At 33.6% G+C, this 17,704-nt stretch overlaps 1 protein-coding gene across 3 annotated transcripts in view; it reads left to right on the top strand.

Annotated features, from left to right (window-relative positions):
* LOC149966314 (uncharacterized) overlaps positions 1-17,704 on the top strand; it is a 48,823-nt gene that overhangs the window by 14,404 nt on the left and 16,715 nt on the right. Inside the window, exon 1 of one of the 3 annotated variants that reach the window (XM_090171525.1) lies at positions 16,397-16,538. The exons of the other annotated variants lie outside the window; for them this stretch is intronic. Within the exon in view, the coding sequence (XP_090027651.1) occupies positions 16,493-16,538 (46 nt within the window). The 5' untranslated portion in view covers positions 16,397-16,492. Of the gene's footprint in view, positions 1-16,396; positions 16,539-17,704 lie in introns of those variants that run through there. 3 annotated transcript variants of the gene reach the window in all.

The raw sequence follows: 17,704 nt of genomic DNA on the forward strand, positions 1-17,704 counted from the left end.
GGATAGTGTAGGTTCTACTAATTTTATTTAGTGTAGCTACTAATTTTATATAGTATAGGTTCTACTAATTTTATATAGTATAGGTTCTACTAATTTTATATAGTATAGGTTCTACTAATTTTATATAGTATAGGTTCTACTAATTTTATATAGTATAGGTTCTACTAATTTTATATAGTACAGGTTCTACTAATTTTATATAGTATAGGTTCTACTAATTTTATATAGTATAGGTTCTACTAATTTTATATAGTATAGGTTCTACTAATTTTATATAGTATAGGTTCTACTAATTTTATATAGTATAGGTTCTACTAATTTTATATAGTATAGGTTCTACTAATTTTATATAGTGTAGAATTAACTAATTTTATATAGTGTAGAATTAACTAATTTTATATAGTGTAGAATTAACTAATTTTATATAGTGTAGAATTAATTAATTTTATATAGTGTAGAATTAACTAATTTACATAGAGAAGGATTAACTAATTTCAGATAGTTTAGAACCAATTAATTTTAGATAGTGTAGGTTCAACTAATTTTAGATAGTTTAGAACCAACTAATTTAAAATAGTTTAGGATTAAGTAATTTAAAATACTTTATGATTCACTAATTTAAAATAGTTTAGGATTAACTAATTTAAAATAGTTTAGGATTAACTAATTTAAAATAGTTTAGGATTAACTAATTTAAAATAGTTTAGATTCACTAATTTAAAATAGTTTAGGATTAACTAATTTAAAATAGTTTAGGATTCACTAATTTAAAATAGTTTAGGATTCACTAATTTAAAATAGTTTTGGATTCACTAATTTAAAATAGTTTAGGATTCACTAATTTAAAATAGTTCAGGATTCACTAATTTAAAATTGTTCAGAATTCAATAATTTAAAATAGTTTAGGATTCACTGATTTAAAATAGTTCAGGATTCACTATTTTAAAATTGTTTAGGATTCACTAATTTAAAATTGTTTAAGATTCACTAATTTAAAATTGTTTAAGATTCACTATTTTAAAATTGTTTAAGAATCACTAATTTAAAATTGTTTAGGATTCACTAATTTAAAATAGTTTAGGATTAACTAATTTAAAATAGTTTAGGATTAACTAATTTAAAATTGTTCAGGATTCCCTAATTTAAAATTGTTCAGGATTCCCTAATTTAAAATAGTTTACGATTCACTAATTTAAAATAGTTTAGGATTCACTAATTTAAAATAGTTTAGGATTCACTAATTTAAAATAGTTTAGGATTCACTAATTTAAAATAGTTTAGGATTCACTAATTTAAAATAGTTTAGGATTCACTAATTTAAAATAGTTTAGGATTAACTAATTTAAAATAGTTCAGGATTCACTAATTTAAAATTGTTCAGAATTCACTAATTTAAAATAGTTTAGGATTCAATAATTTTGAATTGTTTATTATTCACTAATTTAAAATAGTTTAGGATTCAATAATTTAAAATTGTTTAAGATTCACTATTTTAAAATTGTTTAAGAATCACAAATTTAAAATTGTTTAGGATTCACTAACTTAAAATTGTTCAGAATTCACTAATTTTCGATAGTGTAGAGTTAACTAAATTTTAAGTTATTGTTTATAAGAGGTGTATTATCCCAGACGGCTGAATACCTTTAATAACGTCGTGCTTTACTGTCTATCGATTTTCACTATTTTTCGAAACCTTTTACAAAATAATTTTACATTCCGTCGATAAGAGATCCATTTATTTCGTTACGGAAGATTACGAAAACTCTGAACAATTTCAGCGTTAAATAATGTACGTGAAAATTAGATTGAAACACGGGAAAGAAAAGAGCGTCTACATTGTTTCACTGCACGCGAGTATACAAATGCACGCTAGTACACCTGTACCAAAAATCTATAACCCCATAAACATAGCTGGTCCAAATAATAATAAACAACAACTTTTACGCCAGTTTTGAAAAATTTAATAAAATCATACTTTTATTTAAAATAATGATCATCGTTTAGTTAAAATTAATCCATAGAAATATTTAAAAAAATTAACGCTTAAATATGTAATTTAATTTTTTTATATAAGCTTATATTACCAGTTGATCAAGGTATACTCTTAATTTTCTTACGGAACAAATTCAGGTCGCGGTTAAAAAAGACAATAACTCAATATATTGAGGTGAGGAATAACTCCCATCACGGCGCCTTTAATATAACTGTCAGCTAACGTACGCTAATAAGAAAAGAATAAGTGGCCGGCTGGGAAACAGTTTTGTGTACAAAATGCCAGCCAGATCCGTCGTCATGGCGACGAAAAACAAAATCTATTCCGCAACACGCTTTAGTGGGAAATGATATAAGAGTTTTTGGGACGACATAAACATTCAAATATTTCATATAAATGAAAATCACGTGACACCCGACCGACCAATGGCGGATCGACTTTGTCACAATGAGCAACAAGTTGTCAGGGTAAATTTGACAATAATATACAAATGTTTTAATCCATATTAAATACACCACACAACCCTGAATTAAACATAGTAACGGGGCACTTGTAAGCTGACCAGTTGTTGAAACGCTAAAGAAAAGTCTCCCTCATTTAGCGTAGTAGTAACGTCATAAATTAAATTAATTTATTTTGGGCCCCTTGTTCGAAGAAATCATGAAAATTACTTATCGATTAAGGTGCGTGTTCCAGTTTCTTAATTTTTTGTTTATTTTATCCACGTTTTTGTATTCCCCCCCGTTTCTTAAAAATTCTTAAACATATGTGTTATTCTACCCCCTTTAACTCTTTCCAATCTCTAAAAGATTGTTTTTTTCTATCACCCTCTATCTTCCCCCAATCTCTTGAAGATTTTTAGAGATCTGTGTTTTTCATTCCCCCATTCAAACTTTCTCTAATTTCTTAAAGATTATTAGAGATCTATGTTTTCTTAAAGATTATTAGAGATCTATGTTTTCTTAAAGATTATTAGAGATCTATGTTTTCTTAAAGATTATTAGAGATCTATGTTTTCTTAAAGATTATTAGAGATGATTTGTTTTTCTTAAAGATTACTAGAATCTGTGTTTTTCATAAAGATTATTAGAGATCTTGGCTTTTCTTAAAGACTGTTAGAGATCGGTGCTTTTCTTAAAAATTATTCGAAATCAGTGCTTTTCTTAAAGTTTATTAGAGATCTTTTTTCTTAAAGATTTTTAGAGATCTGTGCTTTTCTTAAAGTTTATTAGAGATCTTTTTTCTTAAAGTTTATTAGAGATCTTTTTTCTTAAAGATTTTTAGAGATCTGTGCTTTTCTTAAAGTTTATTAGAGATCTTTTTTCTTAAAGTTTATTAGAGATCTTTTTTCTTAAAGATTTTTAGAGATCTGTGCTTTTCTTAAAGTTTATTAGAGATCTTTTTTCTTAAAGTTTATTAGAGATCTTTTTTCTTAAAGATTTTTAGAGATCTGTGCTTTTCTTAAAGTTTATTAGAGATCTTTTTTCTTAAAGATTTTTAGAGATCTGTGCTTTTCTTAAAGTTTATTAGAGATCTTTTTTCTTAAAGATTTTTAGAGATCTGTGCTTTTCTTAAAGTTTATTAGAGATCTTTTTTCTTAAAGATTTTTAGAGATCTGTGCTTTTCTTAAAGTTTAATAGAGATCTTTTTTCTTAAAGTTTATTAGAGATCTTTTTTCTTAAAGTTTATTAGAGATCTTTTTCTTAAAGATTTTTAGAGATCTGTGCTTTTCTTAAAGTTTATTAGAGATCTTTTTTCTTAAAGTTTATTAGAGATCTTTTTTCTTAAAGATTTTTAGAGATCTGTGCTTTTCTTAAAGTTTATTAGAGATCTTTTTTCTTAAAGTTTATTAGAGATCTTTTTTCTTAAAGTTTATTAGAGATCTTTTTTCTTAAAGATTTTTAGAGATCTGTGCTTTTCTTAAAGTTTATTAGAGATCTTTTTTCTTAAAGTTTATTAGAGATCTTTTTTCTTAAAGATTTTTAGAGATCTGTGCTTTTCTTAAAGTTTATTAGAGATCTTTTTTCTTAAAGATTTTTAGAGATCTGTGCTTTTCTTAAAGTTTATTAGAGATCTTTTTTCTTAAAGATTTTTAGAGATCTGTGCTTTTCTTAAAGTTTATTAGAGATCTTTTTTCTTAAAGTTTATTAGAGATCTTTTTTCTTAAAGATTTTTAGAGATCTGTGCTTTTCTTAAAGTTTATTAGAGATCTTTTTTCTTAAAGTTTATTAGAGATCTTTTTTCTTAAAGATTTTTAGAGATCTGTGCTTTTCTTAAAGTTTATTAGAGATCTTTTTTCTTAAAGTTTATTAGAGATCTTTTTTCTTAAAGATTTTTAGAGATCTGTGCTTTTCTTAAAGTTTATTAGAGATCTTTTTTCTTAAAGTTTATTAGAGATCTTTTTTCTTAAAGATTTTTAGAGATCTGTGCTTTTCTTAAAGTTTATTAGAGATCTTTTTTCTTAAAGTTTATTAGAGATCTTTTTTCTTAAAGATTTTTAGAGATCTGTGCTTTTCTTAAAGTTTATTAGAGATCTTTTTTCTTAAAGTTTATTAGAGATCTTTTTTCTTAAAGATTTTTAGAGATCTGTGCTTTTCTTAAAGTTTATTAGATAACTTTATCTTTTCTTAAAGTTTATTAGATAACTTTATCTTTTCTTAAAGTTTATTAGATAACTTTATCTTTTCTTAAAGTTTATTAGATAACTTTATCTTTTCTTAAAGTTTATTAGATAACTTTATCTTTTCTTAAAGTTTATTAGATAACTTTATCTTTTCTTAAAGTTTATTAGATAACTTTATCTTTTCTTAAAGTTTATTAGATAACTTTATCTTTTCTTAAAGATTATTAGAATCTGTGTTTTTCTTAAAGATTATTAGAAATCTGTGTTTTTCTTAAAGATTATTAGAAATCTTTGCTTTTCTTAAAGATTATTAGAAATCTTTGCTTTTCTTAAAGATTATTAGAAATCTTTGCTTTTCTTAAAGATTATTAGAAATCTTTGCTTTTCTTAAAGATTATTAGAAATCTTTGCTTTTATTAAAGCTATCGTCATCTACCTACGATTTAATACCATAGACTAAAAAAAGATCCAGAAAGGAGACAATAAATAGTCTTTTATGTGGTCGATCTCGAGTCGAGCATTCATTATGTCACTTTTGGGTAATACCGACTTATAGCCAATAAGCTCGCGAGCCGGCTCGTGAGCCAATATGGCTCGATTGCTATTGGCTCGGCTCGGCTCGGCCAAAAAAAGCTCGCCCGTTTCATTACTGAGCCGCCGTTGACTCGAGCTCGTGAACAGTCCTATTAAAAAGTTCCCAGGAATTGTGGAGTTAGTAGAACTTAACGTGCTACACAATAATTTAAACAATTCTGCCTGAATTTCAAATAGGTCTTCCCACTTCCGTACCTCGTGATCGCAGATCCAACGAATGATAACTTGGCATTTTCCGAAATTCAATTGATTCGCCTTTCACAACTTTGTTAGATTTCGAAAATTACTCGCCAAAGAAAGCCTGACGCACGCGAAATTTTCCTTAAGCACTATTTCGTCTTAACATTTCAAATATATGTTATGACCAGATGATTATCTTCGCACGCTAAGTACTGAAGGTTTCCGAGAAAATCATTTTATTATAACGCTAATGGAGCGGGAAGAACATTGTCCCTTCTCACGTTGTTGTTTGTTAAGTTAACATAGTGATGTCTAAAACAAGACGTACGACGGTCGGAATACCCACAATCCTTCTAATGTGTTAAGTTTGTTTGAGCTATTCACAACAACCTGCAACGCCGGTATCACAACCAATATATATTCACGGCCACACATATTTGTATTTACACTTATTTGTTACGTCTAGTCATACTTTGAAAGCATCGAAGATTCCTTCGATCAGTGTCACTCTTATTTTTTACTTCTGATCACACTTATTTGTTACTACTAGTCAGCCGTTGACTGTCACACTTATTTTTTCTGGTTATATGACAAAGACTAGCTCGATCAGATTCATACTTATTTGTTACTTCTGATGACACTTATATGTTACGTTGAGTGTCAGACTTATTACTTCTAGTCATACGCCGAAGACTATGTCGATCAGTATCAGACTTAATTGTTACTTCTGGTCATACGTTGAAAACGCGGCGCACTCTGAACGGCCTTGAAAAACGCTAGAGGTAAACGGGCGCGTAGACCTCTATAAACACGCTGATTTACAATGTTGGAAATTGCGGGGGTCCGTATACGCTGCCCAAAAAACCGAACGTATTTGCAACTCTAGGTTATATGTAAACCACAGTTATTAAAAAATATAACTTTCATGAAAATCGGACTTAAATTAAGAAACTGTATGTAGATTTCTAGGCGAAAATATAAAAACACGAAAATTGGGGTCCCGTAAATTACCCTGAAAACTATACTTAATTTTAATATTTACTGATATAACCGAAGTTGTAGGTCCGCTGAATCCTAACCTATCCAATAATATTTTTTTAACGTTATCGGACTTAATTTTAAATAAAATATCTACCACATAAAGCGAAACCACTGAAAAAAGTAAATTGGGCAAATGCCCAACTTCTTGGGCTCCGATTTGAAAACTTTATGAATGGCTATCAATGGCGATGTATGTACATTCGAACGAGATATCATTGACTTTTCTAGCCCTAACCGTTGAAGAGATATGCGCGACACGGCGGCATCGGCGGCAACGGCATCGGCATCGGCTACACTGTACGTTAATACACACAAATCCTTAGGATTGTGTGTAAAACCATCAGCCACATCGAGACGAAAATCTGCCGCTATAAGCATTCCTGCTTAGGCATAAAGGTCGATTTTCCTCCGCCACAGAGAAGGGGGAAGGAAAACGTATACGGGCGGGGGGGAGAAAATTTCCGAATTTTCCACTTCCGACGGCGGCAGCAGGCGCCAAAGCATCTAACCAATGAAAACTGTATGCAACAAAATGCACGACTCTAGACGGGTTGCGTTCTCCTTGCGTGGAGTGCTGTGTTTGTTGCTCCTACGTTTCAGGGAATCAATTAGATGCCGGGATGATTTGATGTATATAACCCATAAAAATTGGTAAATTTCAAAATCTAATTGAAATATTAATTTTCCTTTGTAAGTATATAGAAATAAGTACATTCTTGATAAAGTTACAGGGCGACTTGAACATTTGATATATTTGAGTTGTTTCAAGTATCACGTTGAACCTCCTATCAACTTCAATTATGAATTATTTCATGTAGATATTCAGATCAACATTTACTTTAATTAGTAAGAAAAGTTCTTTTGGTTGTTTTACGAATCATTAATTTTCTTGAAATGGAATATTAATATGGAAACTTGCAAATTATGGCCATAGTTAAGTCCACCGGTGCAAGTTTATAAATTATTTATATATTTACCGCTTGACCAAAATAGCACGCGATAATGGCCAGCCGGGCCGAACATTTGGTGTCGGACCAAAAAGGCTACAGTTACTCTTTTCCATGACGATTTTTGAATTAAAGGTAACTCTTAAAATGGTTTCAGTTGTGGTAGTTAAAAAAAGCCCCACCAGTTCAAACGCCTATAAGAGTAGGTAAAATCAAAGATCCTATATGTTAGAAGGATATGAGGCGAGGGACGAAAAATGGCAGCACCGTCGGTGGGTCATGCGCGATAGAGAATCCGTCTTTAGACTCCGTCAAGGACAAAACATGGAGGAAGCGCCTCCAAAATTTGTCCTTGAGGGAATAGAAACAAGACGTCCCACGTTTAGAGGCTCTCTTAATATCGACGGCATGGCCAGCGTTTTAGAAACACAGGCTGGCCAGAGGGCTACCTATCCTTCTAACATATAGGATCCTTGGTAAAATACGGCCCCACCAGTTCAACCGCCCATGCAAGTAAGTTAAAAACGACCCAACCAGATCAAACGCCCATAAGAGTAGGTTAAAAACGGCCCCACCAGTTCAAACACCCATACAAGTAAGTTAAAAACTACCCAATCAGATCAAACGCCCATAAGAGTAGGTCACAAATTACCCAACCAGATTAAACGCCCATAAGAGTATGATAAAAACGACCCAACTAGATCAAACACCCATAAGAGTAGGTTAAAAACGGCCCCACCAGTTCAAACACCCATACGAGTAAGTTAAAAACTACCCAATCAGATCAAACGCCCATAAGAGTAGGTCAAAAATGACCCAACCAGATTAAACGCCCATAAGAGTATGTTAAAAACGACCCAACCAGATCAAACGCCCATAAGAGTAGGTTAAAAACGACCCAACCAGATCAAACGCCCATAAGAGTAGGTCAAAAATGACCCAACCAGTTCAACCGCCCATACAAGTAAGTTAAAAACGACCCAACCAGATCAAACGCCCATAAGAGTAGGTTAAAAACGACCCAACCAGTTCAAACGCCCATAAGAGCTAGTAGGTTAAAAACGACCCAACCAGTTCAAACAGCCATAAGAGTAGGTTCAAAACGACCCAACCAGTTCAAACGCCCATAAGAGCTAGTAGGTTAAAAATGACCCAACCAGTTCAAACGTCCATAAGAGCTAGTAGGTTAAAAATGACCCAACCAGTTCAAACACCAATAAGAGTAGGTTAAAAACGACCCAACCAGTTCAAACGCCCATAAGAGCTAGTAGGTTAAAAACAACCCAACCAGTTCAAACGACCATAAGAGTAGGTTAAAAACGACCCAACCAGTTCAAACGCCCATAAGAGCTAGTAGGTTAAAAACAACCCAACCAGTTCAAACGACCATAAGAGTAGGTTAAAAACGACCCAACCAGTTCAAACGCCCCTAAGAGTAGGTTAAAAACGGCAACACCAGTTCAAACGCCCATACAAGTAAGTTAAAAACTACCCAATCAGATCAAACGCCCATAAGAGTAGGTCAAAAATGACCCAACCAGTTCAAACACCCATAAGATTAGGTTAAAAACGACCCAACCAGTTCAAACTCCCATAAGAGCTAGTAGGTTAAAAACGACCCACCCAGTTCAAACACCCATAAGATTAGGTTAAAAACGACCCAACCAGTTCAAACTCCCATAAGAGCTAGTAGGTTAAAAACGACCCACCCAGTTCAAACACCCATAAGAGTAGGTTAAAAACGGCAACACCAGTTCAAACGCCCATACAAGTAAGTTAAAAACTACCCAATCAGATCAAACGCCCATAAGAGTAGGTCAAAAATGACCCAACCAGTTCAAACACCCATAAGATTAGGTTAAAAACGACCCAACCAGTTCAAACTCCCATAAGAGCTAGTAGGTTAAAAACGACCCACCCAGTTCAAACACCCATAAGAGTAGGTTAAAAACGAGCCAACCAGTTCAAACGCCCATAAGAGCTAGTAGGTTAAAAACAACCCAACCAGATCAAACGCCCATAAGAGTAGGTTAAAAACGACCCAACCAGCTCAAGTACCCGTAAGAATTGGGGTTAAATTCCACCAACTATAAACCGCCCAGAGCCCCAGATATCAAGAAACTTAAATTTCGAAAACTGTTCAATAATTAGAAACGTGTAAAAAGTTATTTATCGTCAAAATCACGTATTTGTGTCAATCAACTATGAGTAGAGCTCCCATTTGCTTTCCGTGAGTGTTAAAGCTAGGATGAAGAAGAGGCTACTACATAACAGTGTGTGTGTATTTAATAGAACGTACTTAGCTTAGTGAGACCGTAAGAATGTAGTTGCCCCTCTCTCAAACATAGCGCCATCTAGTATCGATTCTAAGAAAAAGTTCACATTAACTCTTAATTTAAATAATGTAACTTCCAGTTCAAACGCCCATAAGAGCTAGTAGGTTAAAAACGAGCCAACCAGTTCAAACGTCCATAAGAGCTAGTAGGTTAAAAACGACCCAACCAGTTCAAACACCCATAAGAGTAGGTTAAAAACGGCCCCACCAGTTCAAACTCCCATACAAGTAAGTTAAAAACTACCCAATCAGAACAAACGCCCATAAGAGTAGGTCAAAAATGACCCAACCAGATCAAACGCCCATAAGAGTAGGTTAAAAACGACCCAACAGTTCAAACGCCCATAAGAGCTAGTAGGTTAAAAACGACCCAACCAGTTCAAACACCAATAAGAGTAGGTTAAAAACGGCCCCACCAGTTCAAACACCCATACAAGTAAGTTAAAAACTACCCAATCAGATCAAACACCCATAAGAGTAGGTTAAAAACGACCCAACCAGTTCAAACGCCCATAAGAGCTAGTAGGTTAAAAACAACCCAACCAGATCAAACGCTCATAAGAATAGGTTAAAAACGACCCAACCAGTTCAAACACCCATAAGAGTAGGTTAAAAACGGCCCCACCAGTTCAAACGCCCATACAAGTAAGATAAAAACTACCCAATCAGATCAAACGCCCATAAGAGTAGGTCAAAATTGACCCAACCAGTTCAACCGCCCATACAAGTAATTTAAAAACGACCCAACCAGATCAAACGCCCATAAGAGTAGGTTAAAAATGACCCAATCAGTTCAAACGCCCATAAGAGTAGGTTAAAAACGACCCAACCAGTTCAAACGCCCATAAGAGCTAGTAGGTTAAAAACGACCCAACCAGTTCAAACACCCATAAGAGTAGGTTAAAAACGACCCAACCAGTTCAAACGCCCATAAGAGCTAGTAGGTTAAAAACAACCCAACCAGATCAAACGCTCATAAGAATAGGTTAAAAACGACCCAACCAGTTCAAACACCCATAAGAGTAGGTTAAAAACAACCCAACCAGATCAAACGCTCATAAGAATAGGTTAAAAACGACCCAACCAGTTCAAACACCCATAAGAGTAGGTTAAAAACAACCCAACCAGATCAAACGCCCATAAGAGTAGGTTAAAAACGACCCAACCAGCTCAAGTACCCGTAAGAATTGGGGTTAAATTCCACCAACTATAAACCGCCCAGAGCCCCAGATATCAAGAAACTTAAATTTCGAAAACTGTCCAATAATTAGAAACGTGTAAAAAGTTATTTATCGTCAAAATCACGTATTTGTGTCAATCAACTATGAGTAGAGCTCCCATTTGCTTTCCGTGAGTGTTAAAGCTAGGATGAAGAAGAGGCTACTACATAACAGTGTGTGTGTATTTAATAGAACGTACTTAGCTTAGTGAGACCGTAAGAATGTAGTTGCTCCTCTCTCAAACATAGCGCCATCTAGTATCGATTCTAAGAAAAAGTTCACATTAACTCTTAATTTAAATAATGTAACTTCCAGTTCAAACGCCCATAAGAGCTAGTAGGTTAAAAACGAGCCAACCAGTTCAAACGTCCATAAGAGCTAGTAGGTTAAAAACGACCCAACCAGTTCAAACACCCATAAGAGTAGGTTAAAAACGGCCCCACCAGTTCAAACGCCCATACAAGTAAGTTAAAAACTACCCAATCAGAACAAACGCCCATAAGAGTAGGTCAAAAATGACCCAACCAGATCAAACGCCCATAAGAGTAGGTTAAAAACGACCCAACAGTTCAAACGCCCATAAGAGCTAGTAGGTTAAAAACGACCCAACCAGTTCAAACACCAATAAGAGTAGGTTAAAAACGGCCCCACCAGTTCAAACACCCATACAAGTAAGTTAAAAACTACCCAATCAGATCAAACACCCATAAGAGTAGGTTAAAAACGACCTAACCAGTTCAAACGCCCATAAGAGCTAGTAGGTTAAAAACAACCCAACCAGATCAAACGCTCATAAGAATAGGTTAAAAACGACCCAACCAGTTCAAACACCCATAAGAGTAGGTTAAAAACGGCCCCACCAGTTCAAACGCCCATACAAGTAAGATAAAAACTACCCAATCAGATCAAACGCCCATAAGAGTAGGTCAAAATTGACCCAACCAGTTCAACCGCCCATACAAGTAATTTAAAAACGACCCAACCAGATCAAACGCCCATAAGAGTAGTTTAAAAACGACCCAACCAGTTCAAACGCCCATAAGAGCTAGTAGGTTAAAAACGACCCAACCAGTTCAAACACCCATAAGAGTAGGTTAAAAACGACCCAACCAGTTCAAACGCCCATAAGAGCTAGTAGGTTAAAAACAACCCAACCAGATCAAACGCTCATAAGAATAGGTTAAAAACGACCCAACCAGTTCAAACACCCATAAGAGTAGGTTAAAAACAACCCAACCAGATCAAACGCTCATAAGAATAGGTTAAAAACGACCCAACCAGTTCAAACACCCATAAGAGTAGGTTAAAAACAACCCAACCAGATCAAACGCTCATAAGAGTAGGTTAAAAACGACCCAACCAGCTCAAGTACCCGTAAGAATTGGGGTTAAATTCCACCAATTATAAACCGCCCAGAGCCCCAGATATCAAGAAACTTTTGATTTCGAAAACTGTACAATAATAAGAAACTTGTAAAAAGTTATTTAAAATCACGTATTTGTGTCAATCAACTATGAGTAGAGCTCCCATTTGCTTTCCGTGAGTGTTAAAGCTAGGATGAAGAAGAGGCTACTACATAACAGTGTGTGTGTATTTAATAGAACGTACTTAGCTTAGTGAGAACGTAAGAATGTAGTTGCTCCTCTCTCAAACATAGCGCCATCTAGTATCGATTGTAAGAAAAAGTTCACATTAACTCTTAATTTAAATAATGTAACTTCCATAAAAGCTTAATTAGTGATTTAGTTAATTAGTTGTAAATAGCGAATTAGTTTCTCAGGTATTGTACCAAGAACAATACTTTAAAAGAAATCCACGACAGATGACGCTACCGTTTCTTTTTGTATTGCATTTGTCGGTCTGACCAAGGTAGAATTTCTTACCTCACTAAACATGTTGAATGGTAACCTTGATATTTATTATATGGGGATGGAAGGTCACGTAGTCAAGGCCATTAAGTGAAATTTAATTAAATATTTTAGTATCGCTAGGAAAAACAAATATAAAATTTAATTTGTGTCAACAAAACGCCAAAAATAGTAAAAAATTTAGCTTCTGAAATTCGTGTAATTTTTGCCTTGTAAAACATATTTTGTCTTAAAACGACTTCAAAGCTTTAAAGTCGTATTTCTCAAAACTTACTTAAATTTCAAGTTTCAATATTGATATTTTATATTTTCAGAGTTAGAAGATTTAGAAATTTCCGGAAATATTGTCGGTGTAAAAGTCAGTAGTTATTTCGTAAAAACTTTAAACGCACTAAGATTTACCATTCAATTCAATTTGAACTTTAAATAAATGCATTAAGGGCTCTCTCGAATTTGAACCAAATGAAATGTCGTGGAAATTCAGGTGTTTATGTATGTTGAGCCGATCCACGGCCGTCATGGTCTAGCGTTCTCCCCACCACGAAAGGCGGAACGAAACAAGTCAACCCCCGCGTGGTTCAATGTAAGGGGAGGATCATACTGGTAGACCGCGGGGTGCTACACTAAAAATCGTCTGAATATAGGCCTTCTCCAACAGCGCAAATAAATACATTCTTGGTATAAATAAATACTTGTTTGGAATATATAAATACATTTTTGGTAGATATAAATAAATACTTGTTTGTAATATATAAATAAATAGTTGTTTGGAATATATAAATACATTTTTGGTAGATATAAATAAATACATTTTTGGTAGATATAAATAAATACATTTTTGGTAGATATAAATAAATACGTGTTTGGAATATATAAATACATTTTTGGTAGATATAAATAAATACATTTTTGGTAGATATAAATAAATACGTGTTTGGAATATATAAATACATTTTTGGTAGATATAAATAAGTACGTTCTTGGTAGAAATAAATAAATACGTTCGTGGTAGAAATAAATAAATACGTTCTTGGTAGAAATAACTAAATACGTTCTTGGTAGAAATAAATAAATACGTTCTTGGTAGAAATAAATAAATACGTTCTTGGTAGAAATAAATAAATACGTTCTTGGTAGAAATATATAAATACGTTCTTGGTAGAAATATATAAATACGTTCTTGGTAGAAATAACTAAATACGTTCTTGGTAGAAATAACTAAATACGTTCTTGGTAGAAATAACTAAATACGTTTTTGGTAGAAATAACTAAATACGTTTTTGGTAGAAATAACTAAATACGTTCTTGGTAGAAATAAATTCGTCCTAAATAAAACATTTCTTGGAATACGTTCCTCGTATAAACAAATACGTTCTTGGAATACGTTATTCGTATAAACAAATACGTTCTTGGAATACGTTATTCGTATAAACAAATACGTTCTTGGAATACGTTCCTCGTATAAACAAATACGTTATTCGTATAAACAAATACGTTCTTGGAATACGTTCCTCGTATAAACAAATACGTTATTCGTATAAACAAATACGTTCTTGGAATACGTTCCTCGTATAAACAAATACGTTCTTGGAATACGTTCCTCGTATAAACAAATACGTTCTTGGAATACGTTCCTCGTATAAACAAATACGTTCTTGGAATACGTTCCTCGTATAAACAAATACGTTCTTGGAATACGTTCCTCGTATAAACAAATACGTTCTTGGAATACGTTATTCGTATGAACAAATACGTTCTTGGAATACGTTATTCGTATGAACAAATACGTTCTTGGAATACGTTATTCGTATGAACAAATACGTTCTTGGAATACGTTATTCATATAAACTAACATATATTTTGGAATACGTTCCTGGTCTAAACAAATACATTTTTGAAATACAAAATAAGTTCTTGGAATACGTTCCTCGTATAAACAAATACGTTCTTGGAATACGTTATTCGTATGAACAAATACGTTCTTGGAATACGTTATTCGTATGAACAAATACGTTCTTGGAATACGTTATTCATATAAACTAACATATATTTTGGAATACGTTCCTGGTCGAAACAAATACATTTTTGAAATACAAAATAAGTTCTTGGAATACGATCCTGGTCTAAACAAATATATATTTGATATAAATAAATACGTTCTTGGAATACGTTCCTGGTATAAACAAATATATATTTTGGAAAACGTTCCTGGTATAAACAAATCCATTTTTGATATAAATAAATACGTTCTTGGAATACGTTCCTGATATAAATAAATTTATATTTTGGAATACGTTCCTGGTATAAAACAGTATATATTTTGGAATATACGCGCAGCAGAGGTGAAAATGGGGAAAAAGTTGAGCTCTAAATATAATAATTGTGATAAGGGCCTTGTTATTAGAGATAGCAATGAATCTATTGGATTCTTCGCAAAAACTACTTTAATGGAGAGCGTGGTGCCATCTATTAATGACCAAGGAAGCTAAAATTCAAAATAGCGAAACGATAACGTCGTCAGAGAACCATTGTAGAGTATTATAATTAGAAAACTTATATTGGATTTATTGGCCTTTAACCTAAATTATATATATCCCATATAGAATATAGGTAGTTTAAAATTACTATAATTTAATTAATTGTCAAATTTAAAAACGAGTCAATCAACGCGAGGTATACTTTTATGTCCCGTCAAAATGTAGCTTAAGTATCTTGTTTTTATTTCGACGTTAGCGACATCTGTGGAAAAAAAGAGCTACTGCACGTCGAGCCGACACTTGCTTTAATCAATACATTCTTAAGCCTGGTTTTCTATATTTTCTAGTTTTACCGCCTTTTCCCGTGGTTCTGGCGCACAGGAACACGACTGTACACACTTATAAAATTTAACCTTTTTTGAGGGGCGTTGGGCTGGACCAGTCAGCAAGCGTTATGCCGTCATGTGGCAGACGCAAAAATTCTTAAGCCTACTTTTAAAGACTTTCAAAATCGCTCCTTATATCACGTGGCAGAGAAACGCTTGCTGATTAGTCGAACTCAAAGAGCTTCAAAAACCGGGAAAATAAAGTAGAGATATTTCAACATTTTTTTCTCCGTTTTCTCGTTTACCGGCAGCGCTGACGGTGGAAAAATCTTAGGTGGCGAAAACGGGCTATTTCCCTACCGCGACGAGCTTATTTGTTATTCAAACCTATTTCGCGAATTAAAGCGAGATACAGAGGTGAGAGTACAGAGGCGTGACGAAGAATTAAGGATTGAGTTTGTGGAAAATCGAAGAGGCGACGCAATTCATTTCTTGAATCTTTCTTCCCCCTTTCATTCCGGTGGTTAACTACTTTTCGTGATTAGTGTAGGCCAAGAGGTTGTCTGGAAATATCCAGAGGGGACAGAAGTGAAATGTTCGGACACGGAAAGGGGATGAAATTACCAAAGAGTCCAGAGGCGGAATAACAACGATTGCACAGAGTAGTGGACAGCGGTCGAACACCGGCCGTCGAGTCCGACGCGACGGCAAAACGTACGAAACTTCGTCGTAGGATTTACACGCGATTTGTAAATTAATTAGTTGTTGTATTAGTCAATAATTGATAAAAACGCGTCCTCAGAAATGGATTTGTCTTCGGCCGGTTTTGGACACTATTGGTTTTTTGGACGGGCCAAGTTTGGATAACGGACTAAGATAAACAACATTATGTACACTGAAAAAGATCCGCTAGCGCCCGATGAGAGGAAGACAGGTAACTCAAATTTCGCAACTCAAATTATATACAGTCAAATTGAAATTGACTAGACTAAAGCCACGTTCACACTATGCACTTTGGAAACGTTTTGAAATGGTTTCGAAAGATCAAATTCAACATTTTCGGAGTCAACTGTATTAATAGCCATACGATAAATACATTCGACACCAAAATTTTACAATTTGATAATTCGAAACTGTTTTAAAACGTTTCCAAAGTGTCTAGTTACTAGACTCTAGTATGAACGCGGCTTATGTGTTGTTAATTTTCCCGAAAAATAAAATTCGATAAAATTCCTAGAAAATTTTCCAAATCGCGGAAAATTTTCCGCAAATCGGAAAAATAAAAAATTGAAACATAAATTACTTCTTAAGGGTTTTTAATTTTTTTAAAACTTTTTATCGATATTAAATGTCTAATAACAGTAAACATACTACAAAACATTAATAGCGTTAATCAGTTTAAAACTAGTCTAGAGGTTTAGTTTTACTTTAGATTCGAAAACACGAGGCGAAAACGCCGCTTTATTTAAATTTGGAAACAATATTAGACTAATCATGCATGGATTAAACACTAATGTTTAATCCATGAATCATGGAATTAAAACTTTTTTTCGGAAAAATACGGAAATGTTTCCGACTTACAGCACTAAAATTGACCATTTCGAGTTCTCGGCAATTTTTCCGACTTACAGCACTAAAATTGACCATTTCGAGTTCTCGGCAATTTTTCCGACTTACAGCACTAAAATTGACCATTTCGAGTTCTCGGCAATTTTTCCGACTTACAGCAATAAAATTGACCATTTCGAGTTCTCGGCAATTTTTCCGACTTACAGCACTAAAATTGACCATTTCGAGTTCTCGGCAATTTTTCCGACTTACAGCACTAAAATTGACCATTTCGAGTTCTCGGCAATTTTTCCGACTTACAGCACTAAAATTGACCATTTCGAGTTCTCGGCGATTTTTCCGACTTACAGCACTAAAATTGACCATTTCGAGTTCTCGGCAATTTTTCCGACTTACAGCACTAAAATTGACCATTTCGAGTTCTCGGCAATTTTTCCGACTTACAGCACTAAAATTGACCATTTCGAGTTCTCGGCAATTTTCCCGACTTCCAGCACTAAAATTGACCATTTCGAGTTCTCGACAATTTTT

The sequence above is a fragment of the Leiobunum rupestre genome, chromosome 1 (assembly GCF_980474605.1).
Source record: "Leiobunum rupestre chromosome 1, qqLeiRupe1.1.hap1, whole genome shotgun sequence".
NCBI lineage: Eukaryota > Metazoa > Arthropoda > Arachnida > Opiliones > Sclerosomatidae > Leiobunum > Leiobunum rupestre.